The 15,686-nt window shown below is 44.9% G+C and overlaps 2 protein-coding genes across 5 annotated transcripts in view; one reads left to right on the top strand and one right to left on the bottom strand.

The window, feature by feature from the left end:
- Positions 1 to 6,703, bottom strand: part of KIF15 (kinesin family member 15) — an 83,833-nt gene extending 77,130 nt beyond the window's left edge. For 2 of the 4 annotated variants that reach the window (XR_006298321.1, XM_043587193.1), the window contains exon 1: positions 6,538 to 6,661. Coding sequence is in view for 3 of the 4 variants with exons in the window: in XM_043587193.1 (XP_043443128.1) it covers positions 6,538 to 6,556 (19 nt within the window). In the remaining variant the exon portion in view is untranslated. Of the gene's footprint in view, positions 1 to 6,537 lie in introns of all 4 variants that reach the window. The other 2 variants (XM_043587194.1, XM_043587192.1) reach the window with 2 other exon arrangements.
- A 41-nt stretch (positions 6,704 to 6,744) lies between these two features.
- On the top strand, positions 6,745 to 13,544 carry KIAA1143 (KIAA1143 ortholog). Its single transcript, XM_043587198.1, has 3 exons — positions 6,745 to 6,925; positions 12,256 to 12,400; positions 13,079 to 13,544. The coding sequence occupies exons 1-3, from the start codon at positions 6,818 to 6,820 to the stop codon at positions 13,291 to 13,293; spliced, it is 468 nt and encodes a 155-aa protein (XP_043443133.1). The 5' UTR covers positions 6,745 to 6,817; the 3' UTR covers positions 13,294 to 13,544.
- Positions 13,545 to 15,686: the final 2,142 nt, after the last annotated feature.

Below are 15,686 nucleotides of genomic sequence, written 5' to 3'. Positions count from 1 at the left end.
CAGGTGCCCCTAAAAATCCAATTCTTATCTACCCTACTCTTCTATTGCTAACACTCCTCAGTCTCCTTGGCTCCTTGACCTTTTGACAGTGAGGCATTCTAGGGCTTAGGTCTCGATCTTCCTTCTCTTCTTTCCACATCCACTCCATTGGTGAGGACATCCAGGCTCACGGTTCTAATTGCTAAGTATGTGTTGATGAGTCCCAAATGTAAACCTCCTCCCTGGACCACTCTTTTGAGCAACAGACTCTCACATCCAACTGCCTACCTGACATCTCCAGTTGGAGGCCCAATTGGCAATGTCTCAAATTTAAAATGTCCCAAACTGAATTTCTGATCACCCCACCCCTACCCCAAACATGCTTCTCCTCCTTGATTAATGACAACTCCACCTTTCAGTTGCTCAGGCCGAAAACCCTGGAGTTATCCCTCACCCCTTTCTTTCTCACGCTTCATATCCAACCTGTTAGCCAATCTTTGACTCTACCTTCAAAATCCATCAAGAATCCTGCAACTTCTGGTTAAATCCACTGCTATGACCACCATGATATCAAGCCAGCAACATCACCTATTTGAGCTATTACAACAGTGTCTCTGTTTTTCTTTCTCTCACTCTCTCATTCCCCCAATTACCACCTATTTTCAATCTAGCAGGCAGAATTATTCTGCCAAAAAAGAAGCCGGAGATCAACTTCCAGCATGACTGCAAGAGGAACTATACTGACCCACTGTCCAGTGAAACTGGTAAAATAAAAAAATAAAAGCCACTTAAAGCCTCTAGAAACAGCCATAAAGGCAAACAGCAAATGAAAAAACATCTAGTCAAGATCACTGGAAATTTCATAAGAGAAGTGAGCGTCTATTGAACCAAGATGGCTCCCTCCCTCCCAGCTCAATGAGTTGGGAGTCGCCACTCCAGACTTTGCAGCTAAGAACACAGGGATCCTCCTCCCCCCACTCAGTTCCTACTTGGAGGGCTTTCTTCCCAGGAGCAGGTTACCAATTTCTCATCCAGCCTCCAGCCAGCTGCTAAGGCTAAATCCCAGGTAAGTATGTCTGAGAGGTGGGGGTTCCCTTCTTCCACCCAGCCTCCACTTGTGGAACGAGGCTCTACCTTGGACATAGTGTGCTGAGAACACTGGGGCCCTGACGACCCTTATTCTGGCTGGTGAGACAGTGTTTCTCCACTAGGAGAGGCAAGTCAAGAGGACCCCAGGCTGCTGCGGTGGGCACACACGCGCACACACACACACACGCACACACACACGCACACACACACACTCACACACACCCTCCCATTCCCAACAAACACTCAGCAACTAGACCAGAGGTGTCACTCTGAAAGAACACTGTTGTTGTTCTCACCCCAGCTCCAGAGCCTAGGATGAGACATTTTGCCTCAGAGGAGAGACAGACCACAAAGAGATAGTTCCAAAGGAGCTGACTTCATTTCCAACAAAGCAAGGAGAAGTTCAAGCCCAACGGCACACTCAAGAACAGTGAAGGTTGTGGGGAGAAGCAATTAGGAGGAGATTCAATATTCAAACAAAACTTGCAGGCCTATTAATTTGCAGGTGAGAACTGGGACCTAAGACAGCTGGAAGCGGCTTTACTGGGATGAGAACAAATATCAAACACAGACCTCAGAAACTTTTCCTTCAAAAGGGCAAGAATCTAATTGGACTGATTTATAAGGCAATATTCCAGGCATTGTTGGAAAACAACAGGGCAGTCAGCTGGTATTCCTGAAGTTTAAGAGCTACGTGTGGTCAGGGAAAGAGAGAGAGATCCCCACCAAAACCACCAAAAGTCATCAGGGTGACTGTGGGCGTACCCAAAGCTGGACTTCTCTGAGGAGCAACATCAAAGGCTTAACGTTGGGAGGGAAACAAATGTCACTAAAGCAATCCAGCCAGTTATTAAACAAACAGGCAAATAACCACCCCCAGAGGGTAGAAAGGCCAGTATCCAAAGTTGCTATAAATTTATTATCTAAGATGTTAAGTATCCAACAACAACAACAAAAAAAAAAAATGACAAGGCATGCAAAGAAACAGGAAAGGATGACCCATAAACTATGAAAAACAAAAAAGAAAAAAAAAACTGGCAAGAGAAATTGCCTATGACAGCATCTAGATGTTGGGAGACCTCAAAGTCACCATTATAAACATGTTCACATTACTGAAGAAAATCGTAATTAAAGGCTTAAAGGAATGATGACAATGCCCCATCAAATAGAGAATAGCAATAGAAATTATTCTGAAAAACTGAAACTCTGAAGTCCAAAAAGTACAATAACTGAAATAAAAACTCACTAGAAGGGCTCAACAGCATATGTGGACTGGTAGAAGAAAAAATAAGCAAACTCAAAGACAGATCAACAGAGATTATACAAGCCAAAGAACAAACAGATGAAGGAAAGTGAAGCAAGCCTCAGAAAAATGTGGGACACCATTCAGCACACCAACACAGGTGTAATGGGGAGTACCAGAAGGAGAGAAAAGCTAAATAGCGGGGAAAATTTTTCAAAGTATTTTCAAGCCAAAGACTTCTCAAACTCATTGAAAAAACAACATATACCTCCAGGAGGTTCAATGAATTCCAAACAGGACAAACACAGTGATCCACAAACAGACACATTATCGTAAAAATGGTGAAGGCCAGGGGCGCCTGGGTGGCGCAGTCGGTTGAGCGTCCGACTTCAGCCAGGTCACGATCTCGCGGTCCGTGGGTTCGAGCCCCGCGTCGGGCTCTGGGCTGACGGCTCAGAGCCTGGAGCCTGTTTCCGATTCTGTGTCTCCCTCTCTCTCTGCCCCTCCCCCGTTCATGCTCTGCCTCTCTCTGTCCCAAAAATAAATAAAAACGTTGAAAAAAAAATTAAAAAAAAAAATGGTGAAGGCCAAAGAGAAGGAGAAAATCTTGAAAGCAGCAAGAGAGAAACAACTTGTTACTTACAAGCGAACCCAGTTACATTACCAGCTGACGTCTCAACATAACCGATGGAGGCCAGAAGGCATCTCAGAGAGAATTTGCTGCTAGCAGACCCATCTTTCAAGAGATGGTAAAGGTGGGGCGCCTGGGTGGCTCAGTTGGTTAAGTGTCCCACTCCTGGTTTCAGTTCATGTCATGATCTCACGGTTCTTGGGTCACAGTTCTAAATGCTAAGTGTATGTTGACGAGTCCCAAATTTAAACCTTCTCTCTTGAGCACCAGATTCTCACATCTAACTGCCTACCTGACATATCCACGTCAATATCAAAAAAAAGGGGGTGAGAGGGAATAGAACTACATAGGAGTAAGGTTTATATCATTGGAATTAAGCTAGTGTAAACCTAAAGCTAATTCTGATAAAATGTGCATGTTAGGGGCACCTGGGGGGCTCAGTCAGTTAAACATCCAACTCTTGATCCTCACTCAGTACTTGATCTCACTGGTAAAGGTATATCATGTCCCCATTTCACTCTCAAATGGCTCATAAAAAATATGTATACATACACACACACACACACACACACACACACACACACAATTGGGAGGGTAAGAGAGGAGGGAGAAAGAATGATAAAGCAGATGCGGCAAAATGGAAAGTGGTCACTATGGGTAAAGAATATTATGCAAGATTTCTTTGTACCACTCTCACAATTTTTCCATAAATTGTAGCAAAATTAAGAGTTATTTTTTATTCTCTTTTCTTTTTTTTTAAAGCTGCTATTCTTGTGGATGTCTCTTTTTTTTTTTTTTTAATGTTTATTTATTTTGAGAGAGAGACAGAGGATGAGTTGGGGAAGAGGAGAGAGAAAGGGGAACACAGAATACGAAGCACGCTCCAGGCTCTGAGCTGTCGGCACAGAGCCTGACCGGGGGCTCGAACCCACAAACCATGAGATCATGACCTAAGCCGAAGTCAAACACCTAACTGACAGAGCCACCCAGGCGCCTCTAAAAGTTATTTTTTAGGGGCGCCTGGGTGGCTCCATCGGTTGAGCATCCAACGGGCTCAGGTCATGATCTCACATTTGGTGGGCTTGAGCCCCGTGTCGGGCTCTGTGTTGACAGCTCAGAGCCTGGAAGTTGCTTCAGATTCTGTGTCTCCCTCTCTCTCTGCCCCTCCTCCACTCTCTCTCTCTCTCTCCCTCAAAAATAAATACAACGTTAAAAAAAAGTAAAAACAAAAATACAAAACTCTGGGGGCACCTGGGTGGCGCAGTCGGTTAAGCGTCCGACTTCAGCCAGGTCACGATCTCACGGTCCGGGAGTTCGAGCCCCGCGTCGGGCTCTGGGCTGATGGCTCAGAGCCTGGAGCCTGTTTCCGATTCTGTGTCTCCCTCTCTCTCTGCCCCTCCCCCATTCATGCTCTGTCTCTCTCTGTCCCAAAAAAATAAATAAAAACGTTGAAAAATACAAAACTCTGCAGTGGTTGTCCATCTCAGTCAGAGTAGGCAAAGTTCTTAAAACAGCCTACAGGACCGGACATGATCTAGGGCCCCTGCCTCCCCTGTCACCACCTCCACAACTCATTTCCTATTACACTCCTTGCTCCAGTACAACCAAACTAGATTTCCTGTTATTCCTAGAAAATGCCACCCTTTGGGACCTTTACACGTATTGTACCTTCTGCCTGTAACATTTGGTGGGGGGGGGGGGGGTTACTCAAGTATTGTGTTCTCAAGTATTGACTTTGGGGATTTACTCAAGTATTTAGTCAAGTATAGGTCAAGTATTCCATGACCTTGAATTATGGGAAACACCAGCGTATCTCCATACACACCCACCCAATTATCTATCACTCTAACTCCCCTTCTTGGGCCTGTTTTCCCTCAAGGGACTTACAGTCATCAAAATATATATTAGTTTGCTCTCTTTCTCTTCCAAATGAACTGTAAAGCATTATCTAGAGCAGTGCCTGACACACTGTGAACACTCAATAAACTTTGAATAAATAAATACTAGGACATCAGTTAAAAAAAAAAACACCTTAATTTCTATTCTTCCTATTCTGCTTATTTCTATTCTTAATTTCATAGCACAGAAGCTCAAAGTAAATATTCACACAGAACAACTGTTCTGGAAACTACCCTTTGCAGCTATATCCCCTCAAGCAGATGAAGATCTGTGAAGTGGGAAATGCACCAGATTGCCCAGTTCCCCACCTGCCCTTCCTTCACAGCTTCTCCAAGAGTTGGCAGCAAAGAAATAGTCCCTGTGTAGCTTTGGCAAAAGGAAAAGTGGTGGAGAGCACTGCCTGAGTTCCCCAAGTCCTGCTCCAGATCTCTGGACTGCTGGGAATGCAAGCAGCACTTGGGATGTCCTCAACCTTGACATTGTTAAGAGACTTCAAGGAACAGAAGCGTTTCCCATGGAAATCACCATTTTCACACAAGAGAGCTGTGAATACCCTTGTTCCCATCACTTACAGATAGGTCAGAGTCCTTTCATAGACAATGACACACTGATGTCACTTTCCATTATGTAAACAGATGCTCTAACTTTATCACAGGTTATGAACTCTCTCGTTTGAGTCCAGATTTACAGAATACCATGGTTGTGCAGAACGCACACTGAACATTTCACTCCACAAGTGAACCAATGTGTGCGCTAATATTCCCTGAATACTGAAAATGACAAGAGAAACATTTCAGATGGAAAAAGAGAACACACTGTGATGACCTAAAAAAGTTAACGAAAACAACAAATCCATCAGAAAACAATTACAACTGACAGCTGCAAGCGTTAATGTTGTTGGAAGTCTCACCAACGACCAGAAATTGTTTCTTCAATCTTCTAAATCGGCCTCTCCTCATTACCATTCATACCACTCACCAAGATCCATCGAATTAGCTCAAAATCTAATCCTTAAAGGATTAGGCAATGTAAGACATGGGGCACGTACACCAGAACGACAAAGGACGAAGAAATTAGTGAAAACTGGAGGGTTTATCAAAATCGGCAGTGCTCCTCTCCAAAGTTAATAGGAAGAAACGGAACGGGTCCCCTTGAGAAGAAAATAGGAATTTGTGATAATAGAAAGACATCCTGTGCTTATCTGAAATTGTACAGCAGGCAAAGACATGCCTGGAGCATGAAAAGTTCTCCCATTCAGGACAGTCAGTAACGTGGAAACACGCAGAAGGTGGTGAGAGCCTGGGCCGACCTCAGGCAAGGATACTTAGAGACAGCTCCGGTCGGGACACGGGAATAGGGCAGCGACGAAACGACAGAACCGAGAACGGGAAGGAAGAACCAGCAGGTCGCTGGACGTCAAGCTCCTGGAGGGCTCTCCGGTTCCCTGCTCAGCCCAAGCGCCTAGAACTGTGCCTGGCTTGTGGCGTGGGCCCAATACACAGAGACAAGGGAAGATAGCTGTTCGAGCCGCGTTTTGACTGAGGGTCCGAGAGAGGTCCCAAACGCCCCGCGACGCTGGGTCCGCTTCTGCCCTTCACGCCCAGCCGGGAACCCTGCGGGCGGCTGGGGCTTGCCGTCCTGCACAGTTGCATTTGGGGGCGGAGACAGGGTCACGAAGCCGGAGCTCCTTACTTACTTTTGCAGCCGGGCGCCATGGCGCCCTCACGCCTCGATCCCAAGACCAATGCAGCGGATACACCCACCTCCAGCCGCGCAGCGCGCCGGGATTCCGAACGCTCAAGATGGCCGCAAATTTGAATTTGGCGCTCCGGTCGGACGTTGACGCCAGCAAGGGGGCTGCCATGTTGCCCGGCCTCCGGTCAGGGGGCGGGGACTTCGTGACGTCACGAGCAGGCGCCATAACCAATGTACACTCTCAAGCGGGCCCAGGGAACCTGTCTTTTCCCGGGACAGCCATGAGCAAGCGGAACCAGGTTTCGTACGTGCGGCCAGCCGAGCCGGCGTTCCTGGCCCGCTTCAAAGAGAGGGTCGGCTACAAAGAAGGGCCCACCGTGGAGACCAAGGTGAGCCCAGGGCAGTTGCGTTACCGGAGAAACGCTGTCCTCCCGCTACTTCCGGCTTCTGCCTGGACTTGAAGGCCTGCCTGGCAGTGACGGGTCCCTCCCCTCACCTGCGCCCAGCCCCTAATCTGGGTGGGCTTCAGTCCCCAGGCTGGTCCTCTTCAAACTACTACAGCCTCTTATACCCAGGAAGATATTTGTCGTTTTTCGTAGTGCTGTTGTATTCTTGAAAATGACTGGACCCAGGTAAAGCGCCTCGTCCTTGGTAGATGGTTAAGAAAGATCACTTTTCTCTCTCTTACTTGCTTATCCCAAAACCTGTAGTTAGCAGGATGGATGGTAGCGTGGTCTCGTTTTCCAGATAAAGTTACTGAAGGCCGCTCGATCAAATGACCTGATGTCCTAGACCTGGAGTCTCGATCTTTGGAAGAATGCCCTGGATCTATTGTTATGCTTTATTGTTTAACAACCACACCTCCCTCCCCCTCCTCCCCACCAAAAGTATGTTTAAGAATATTTTGGATCTAAGTAGAAGAGGAGCTTTAGGTAAGAGCAGCCCCTCTATAGTTTAAGGATAGAGATCAGTGGGAGTCAACTTCTGAGCCCTCCCAGGCTTCAGCCCTAACTGGTTCACGCTATCTCTTTCAGTAGGAAGAGACTATTATGCTTAGGGGATGTGTGGAGAAATAAAGAATTTACTTAGCATTCTGTGTCTAGCACTTTCGCTAATACCCGCCCCTCAAGTCACTTAGAGTTTAGTAAAGGAAACAAGATTGACTTGTGTGAAATTACTCAATCCAATGAGAATATGCTAAGTCCAGGCATTGTGAAAGAAAATGAAAGAACAAAGAGATGTATCTCCAAAATACCATCTTCTTTTAAAACCTTCTTCGCTGCTTCGTCTCTGCCTTCACAGGCCACCACCTCTGTGAACCTCTTCCAAGCTCCTACAAATACTTTTCCTCTGTTCACTTTGTTCATACCTGTGATATTCATCTTTTTGCATTGCAACTACTTGCTTTCCTATGATTGTCACCACTAAATCAAACTCTGAGTTAGTATCTTAATCTTTCTGTATTTTCCTAGCACCTGGCACAGTGCCTGGACCAAATAGTAGGTGACCAGTGCTATTGACTGTGCTTATCATCAGGCAAGGCTTCAAGAGGAAGGGATACTTAGATTGAATCTTGAGCATGGGTAGGTCAGCAGGTAGAGATGGAAGGAAGGGTGGATAAAGGTGTAAAGACGGTGAGTGAGCGGGGCATCTGGCTGGCTCAGTCAGTGGAGCATGCAACTCTTGATCTCAGGGTTGTAGGTTCGAGCCCCGTGTTGGGTGTAGAGATTACTTAAAAGTAAAATCTTTAAAAAAAAAAAAAGATGGTAAAGCATGGACTGTGTGATTGAGGAACTGGTTGGAGAGAAAGCCATATGGACTATTCATTTGGCAACAAGGAGCCATTTTTGGTTAGAGAGAATTTGATCAGGGAGTGACGGATCCCCAGGACCAAAAACGGTGATGATGACACAAAGGATGAGATTTGAGAAAAGAGATATGGATTCATCAATGAGGAGACTATGAAACCTAATTTTATAGTTTGTTTGAAGTCCTTGTGATGATCATGTGTGTGTGGTTAACACCCTGAAGATTCTAGCTGGGAATGCTGTTTTAGGAGAACCTGGGGTGAGGGTGGTACTTTCCAACTCATATCAGTGACTTAAACTTATGCAAGAGACTTTTCCACAGACAAATACCCCTATGTTTCTGTGTTTGAGAAACCAACTGCACTCTTAATCAGGTTGGCAATATAATCATCAAACTAGTCATCTAGCCAATCTAGTAATCTAGTAACTCTAGTAATCTAGTTAACAAAAAGAAGAGTTTCATGGGAAATCATTATATAGTCAAGTTAAATTACCTTATTCACCTTCTTGAGAGTTAATTCAGGAGTGGCTTTGAACAACCACTGTTTCTTTAACCATGTCTCTATTTTCCAGCCAGTCATGTAAACAGAAAGAGAAGAGTCAGAATTAATGATTCTCAATCTAACAAACACCAGGAATTTTTTTAAAGATTTTATTTCTGAGTAACCTCTGCACCCATTGTGGGACTTGAACTCACAACCTCAAGATTAAGAGTCACATACTCCACCTATTGAAGCAGCCAGGCACCCCAGGATTTATTTTATTTCACTGTCCCATTTCCTTGGTTAAAAATACTTACGGGGGCTCCTGGGTGGCTCAGTTGGTTAAGCATCTGACTTGGGCTCAGGTCATGATCTCACAGTTCATGAGTTTGAGCCCCACATCGGGCTCTGTGCTCAGAGCGTAGAGTCTGCTTCAGATTCTATGTCTCCCTCTCTCTCTGCCCCTCCCCTGCTCGTGCTCCGTCTCTCTCTCTCTCTCTCTCTCAAAAATAAATTAACATTAAAAAATTTTAGTACTGGGGCGCCTGGGTGGCGCAGTCGGTTAAGCGTCCGACTTCAGCCAGGTCACGATCTCGCGGTCCGGGAGTTCGAGCCCCGCGTCGGGCTCTGGGCTGATGGCTCGGAGCCTGGAGCCTGTTTCCGATTCTGTGTCTCCCTCTCTCTCTGCCCCTCCCCCGTTCATGCTCTGTCTCTCTCTGTCCCAAAAATAAATAAACGTTGAAAAAAAAAAAATTTTAGTACTGATTACCCACTAGTTTGTGATCATTTATTGGAAACTTTCAGAAAAAATAATGCAAAACTAATGAATAATCAGTGAACTAACATGGATATTATTAAAGAGAATGCACTTGTGAAGTGATCGAGCAGATTTGGGATGTAGACAAAATGAGCGAATTTGCCTGTAACTTGCCGGCCAGGGCTTTCAGGTTCATCATTTTTCATCCTATTAGTCATTCATGAATAGATCAACAAGTACTTCTTGAGCCCCTGCTGTTTGCCAGGCTCTGTGCCTCTAGATACACAGATGAAACACAAGTACCTCAAAGGAACTCACCTAGCAGAACCAGGTAGAAAAATATTGGCAACTCAGTATGGTACATGCACCCTATGAGCTATGCACAGTGTGAGAAGGAAGACAAGGTGAGATCAGGAAAGTCCTTCTAAAGAATCTAAGTCTAGAAGGCAGCTTGAGCAGGTATGCACCAGGGGCAGTGGGGCTTTCTAGGCACTAGGAACTGGATCAGAGATAGGGGAGGCAAAGGAGCTAATATGGTCATGTGTCTGCAATCCTCCAACCCGGCTGGAGTCCAGAGGCCATGAGTGTGGTGTAGGAGAAAGCTGTGTTTCTAGGCCAGATGCCGTAGGGCTTTGTTGCCTTGTCTAGGAGACAAGGAAGGCTCTGTGAGAGGTGCAGTAACAAGTTATTTGAATAATGTGTGGTGCATGTACATACCTTTCAACCCAGCAACTCCACTTCCAGGAGTTTATCTTACACATGAGTTCACAAAATTGAACGAAAATGTGTGCATAGTGGGAAAAACTAGAAACCACCAAAATTTTTATGTACAGGGTACTGGTCAAATAAACCATGAGAGGACCATATATGTAATTAAATACTAGGCAGTGGTTTTTAAAATACAGAATTTCAGATTAACAGATAATTCCAAGGTACAATACAAAGATTATTTTTGAGTAAAAAAGTTGGGGTGCAGGGTGCCTGAGCGGCTCAGTTGGTTAAGCATCCGACTCTTGGTTTCAGTTCAGGTTATGATCTCACGGTTCGTGAGTCCAAGCCCCGAGTCAGGCTCTGCACTGACAGTACAGAGCCAGCTTGGGATTCTCTCTCTCCCTCTCTGCCCCCTACCCCACATGCGCGCGTGCGTGAGCCCTCTCTCCTTCTCTCCCTCTCTCTCTCTCAAATAAACTTAAAAAAAAGAAGTTGGAGGGGCGCCTGGGTGGCGCAGTCGGTTAAGCGTCCGACTTCAGCCAGGTCACGATCTCGCGGTCCGGGAGTTCGAGCCCCGCGTCGGGCTCTGGGCTGATGGCTCAGAGCCTGGAGCCTGTTTCCGATTCTGTGTCTCCCTCTCTCTCTGCCCCTCCCCCGTTCAAGCTCTGTCTCTCTCTGTCCCAAAAATAAAAAAAAAATTAAAAAAAAAACGTTGAAAAAAAAAAAAAAGAAACACAGATCTAAATACACCAATTAAAAGACAGAGATAGGGTGCCTGGGTGGCTCGGTAGGTTAAGCGTCTGACTTCAGCTCAGGTCACGATCTTGCAGTTGACCGAGTTCAAGCCCCACGTCGGGCTCGGTGCTGACAGCTCAGAGCCTGGAGCTTGCTTCAGATTCTGTGTCTCCCTCTCTCTGCCCCTCCCCTACTCACTCTCTCTCTCTCTCTCTCTCTCTCTCTCTCAGAAATAAATAAACAGTTTTTTGGGGCGCCTGGGTGGCTCAGTTGGTTGAGCGCCCGACTTCGGCTCAGGTCATGATCTCACGGTCTGTGAGTTCCAGCCCCGTTCCAGCCCCGCGTCGGGCTCTGTGCTGATGGCTCAGAGCCTGGAGCCTGTTTCCGATTCTGTGTCTCCCTCTCTCTCTGCCCCTCCCCGGTTCATGCTCTGTCTCTCTCTGTCCCAAAAATAAATAAACGTTGAAAAAAAAAAAAAATTAAAAAAAAAAAAAAAAAAAAGAAGTTGGAGGAGTGGGGCTTTTATGGTAGCTGACATTTTTTGAAAACGAATCAACTGACCCAGGGTTACCACTTGTAATGTGTATAGTGAGTACCTGTTTTCTCTTGGTATTCTCTGTACTTTTATGTTTGGGAAATTTCATAAAGAAAAGAAATCAAGTCCCATAGTATGTACAGTCTTCTTTTTGCATACAGAATGTTTTCCATACTTCCATATTTTTATACACTTAGGAAATGGCTGTAGGGTTCCCACCTGACTGAAGCTGTCAGACAGGAGGAGAGATACTCAGAGGTGGAAGAACACCTTTTACTTGCTGCCTTCTGTACTTCGGCGTTGATGATTTTTTGTCTAACTTTGAGAAGAGATGGAAGTGAAAACAGTTGGTGAAGAGCAGACAGAGTTGATGTGGTTCAGCACTGCCCTGAGTCTGCTGGGTGGGCAGTACTTGAAGCAGAGGGCCCCTGACACTGGGAACCGTGAGCTGGGGTCCTGCTGAGATGGAAATTAATCCCTGTGGGCAGGCACTTCAGGGTAACTGGCAGGTGGATCTCGTCCCTAGTGTGGCAGGGTTAGGCTCTTAAGAGTTACTTGGAAAGTCACTGCCAAATACATTTTGTCAATAAAGTTACCCTTCTCCCTTAGTAATTACGGTGTCTCACGGAGACCATGGTTGTATTTGGTTCAAGGTCAGACGTCTACATGTGGTGTTTGTGTTTTCCCCTAGAGAATCCAGCTTCAGCTCCCAGATGAAGATGGTGATCACAGTGACAAAGAAGATGAACAGCCCCAAGTGGTGATTTTAAAAAAGGGAGACTTGTCAGCTGAAGAAGTCATGAAAATTAAAGCAGAAATAAAGGCTGCCAAAGCAGGTATGTCTAGAAGTAATCTGATTTTTTTTCTAACAATTTAAGGAGCCTGAAATACGAAACTATCTTATGTAATAGCATGGTATGTTTGAAGGAGACGGTCCTAGGTTCAAACTTCAGCTGTAACACTCACCAGATGTGTGATCATGAACAAGTTATTTCACCTCTCAGCCTCAGTTCCCTCATCAGTAAAATGGAGACAATAATGGTACCTACTTTATTGGGTTGTTACAAGGATAAAGTGCAAATTTAAATAAAAACATCCTGTTTAAAAAAAAAAAAGTGGTTAGGTTTACAAATTAGTCAACAGAGGTGTATTTATTTAATCAGTGCCTGAACTGCGGTATGCTACATGGTATGTTTTTCATTATTCCTAAATATTAATTACATTGCTTTAAGGAAAAATGCTAGAGTTCAAAACAATCACTTTTCAAAACACTTCAAAATACAGCCAGATTATAACTAATTGGGGACTGGCAATGTTATGGAATACTTAACAGGAAGTGAGTTTTTATTAAGTGACTGCCCATCTTGTGGGTATGTAGCTAGAAGCAGTGGAGAAGACCAGATCGAATGGACTCAGGACATCTTTAAATACCATCTGAGATTTTTCTTGCCATTTGACTCTCCAATAAAGGCAAAATGAGAGAAGAAAGTTCTTTAACTTTGTCTTTGCTGCAGATGAAGAACCGGCTATGGCTGATGGAAGAATCATGTATCGAAAACCAGTCAAGCGTTCCTCAAATGAAAAATATTCAGGTCTAACAGCAAGCTCAAAAAAGAAAAAGGCAAATGAAGGTCAAATAAATAAGCAGGACTCCGTTAAAAAGAACTCACAAAAGCAGATCAAGAACAGTTCCCTCCTTTCTTTTGACAATGAAGATGAAACTGAATAAGTGTAAATATTTTGGACTTGGTCTTCCTTTAGAGTATATGGGGTATTTTTTAAAATGGCATCTTTTTTCCTATTTAAAGATAGTACAAGTTCATTACAGAAAATTTAGAAAACTCGGAAAAAATGTATGATAAAAACTTTGTTTATCAATACCCCCTTGACATGATGCAAACTCTGTAGATATTACCAACTATTAACATTTTGGAACTTCCATGTGTGGGGCATGTATGTATGTAAATTATATTTTTTTAAACAAAATTGATATTATGTTGTGCATATTCATCTGTCCTGCTTGTTACATGTCGTTATGAGTGTTTTTCCTGATCAGTAAAATTCAAAAACTTAACATAATTGCTATTGAGAATTTTGTCATTTAATGATTTTGTCATTAAATGACAAAATCTTCATTATCTTCATGAGCAGAAGGCCACTTCGGATGAGGAAGATGATAATGTGGCTAGTTAAGAATACTTCCCCAGCTCCTGCTAAAGGTAGCCGTATAACAGCCCCAGCAATTTTAGAGATAGAAGTGGGTCTTGTACAGTTGAGGACCTAATACAAGTGATCTTGATACAAGTGAGGATCTAATATATAACATGGTAACTATAGTTGATAACAGTATAAAAGCAGGGAGAGGCTCTTGGGTGGCTCATTCAGCTAAGCGTCCAACTTTGGCTCAGGTCATGATCTCATGGCTCATGAGTTTGAGCCCCGCCTCAGGCTCTTGACTGTCAGCACAGAGCCTGCTTTGGATCCTCTGTTCCCGTCTCTCTCTGCTCCTCCCCAGCTCATGCTCTCTCTCACGCTCTCTCTCTCTCTCTCTCTCAAAAATAAACATTAAAGGGGCGCCTGGGGGGCTCAGTTGGTTAAGCTTCTGACTTCGGCACAGGTCACGATCTCACAGTTTGTGAGTTCGAGCCCCGCATCAGGCTCTGTGCTGACAGCTCGGAGCCTGGAGCCTGCCTGGGATTCTGTGTCTCCTTCTCTCTCTGCCCCTCCCCCACTTGTGCTCTGTCTCTGTCTCTCAAAAATAAATAAAGGTAAAAAAAAAAAGTGTTAAAAAAGATAAAAAATAAACATTAAAAGAAGAGAGAGATGGAGCACCTGAGTGGCTCAGTCAGTTAAGCGTTTGACTTCGGCTCAGGTCATGAACTTGCAGTTCATGAGTTCGGATCCCACAGTGGACTCTGTGCTGACAGCTCAGAGCCTAGAGCCTGCTTCGAATTCTGTCTCCCTCGCTCTCTGCCCCTCCCTCTCTGGCATTCTGCCTCTCTCTCTCTCTCAAAAATAAACATTAAAAAAAAGAGAGAGAGATACAAGTGAAGTCTACTTAATAAAGCCTCCAGGTGTTTGATACAAAAAAGCAGATTTGGCAAGCATGAACCTTCGTCCTCGCTACATACCGTCGAGCACATACATGGAACGTAGCAAGAGCAGAGCCCTTTTCTGGCCTAAGGAAGGCAGACCTTTGCTCTGGGTGGTACAGTGGAAAGACTGAAGGCACTTGGGTCTTGGCAGCATGCCTGGAGGAGCTGCTACAGCAGCCACGGACTGCCAGCCTCTGGACTCGTTAACACATGAGAAGAATAAACCGAAAGTTGTCACTCAGTGGTACCTCCTGCTGACACCTGAGAACTCCACGCCTCCTGCCCTTCCTGTTCCCTTAAGAGGCCTCCTTTCCTGTTGTGCTCCGAGAATTCCTTACCTTTAAAAATAAAAGTCAGTTATTTTACGAGCAAAATGGATTTACTTGAAAATGGTAGACGGTTGCAATTCAGGACATGCAAGCTACTATAAAACCATAGGCAAGTCAGGAGAACAAAGGAGAGGACGGCTCTTTTACAGAGGAAAGGGGGAATTGGGAGGAGCTGCTATAAACAAAATTCCTTTAGCTACACTGGGTGTTTCAAGTGTAATGGCTTTTCATTGGCTGAGTTGTGACTGTCTCCTGGGCTGGGCTGTTCCCTGGGCGGGGATTAGTAGAGTAGGCTTCTTCCCTGTTAGGAATGCAAGGTGTGGCTCTTTCTTTTGGTTCTGCGAAGGTGCGAGGTGTGAGGTGTGGTATGTGTGAGCTCCCCCTTCTGGCCTCCCAACTCCCATTTTATTTATTTATTTATTTATTTTTAATTTTTTTTTTTAATGTTTATTTATTATTGAGAGACAGAGAGACAACAGAGCGTGAGCAGGGGAGGGGTAGAGAGAGGGGGAGACATAGAATTTAAAGTAGGCTCCAGGCTCTGAGCTGTCAGCACAGAGCCTGATGCGGGGCTCGAACTCACAAACTGCGAGATCAGGACCTGAGCCGAAGTCGGTCGCTCAACCAACTGAGCCACCCAGGCGTCCCCCAACTCCCATTTTAAATGAGGTTCTCTTTATTCAGTTTCACAAATTCCA

Source organism: Prionailurus bengalensis, chromosome A2 (genome assembly GCF_016509475.1).
Source record: "Prionailurus bengalensis isolate Pbe53 chromosome A2, Fcat_Pben_1.1_paternal_pri, whole genome shotgun sequence".
Taxonomy (NCBI): domain Eukaryota; kingdom Metazoa; phylum Chordata; class Mammalia; order Carnivora; family Felidae; genus Prionailurus; species Prionailurus bengalensis.
Note: the sequence above shows the minus strand (reverse complement) of the source record. Positions and strands in the feature narration are given on the sequence as shown.

Coding starts and splice junctions, on each gene's coding strand:
- KIAA1143 (XM_043587198.1), top strand. CDS start 6,818: ATGAGCAAGCGGAACCAGGTTTCGTACGTGCGGCCAGCCGAGCCGGCG. Junction 6,926..12,255: donor GGCCCACCGTGGAGACCAAG/GTGAGCCCAGGG, acceptor GTTTTCCCCTAG/AGAATCCAGCTTCAGCTCCC. Junction 12,401..13,078: donor AATAAAGGCTGCCAAAGCAG/GTATGTCTAGAA, acceptor TCTTTGCTGCAG/ATGAAGAACCGGCTATGGCT.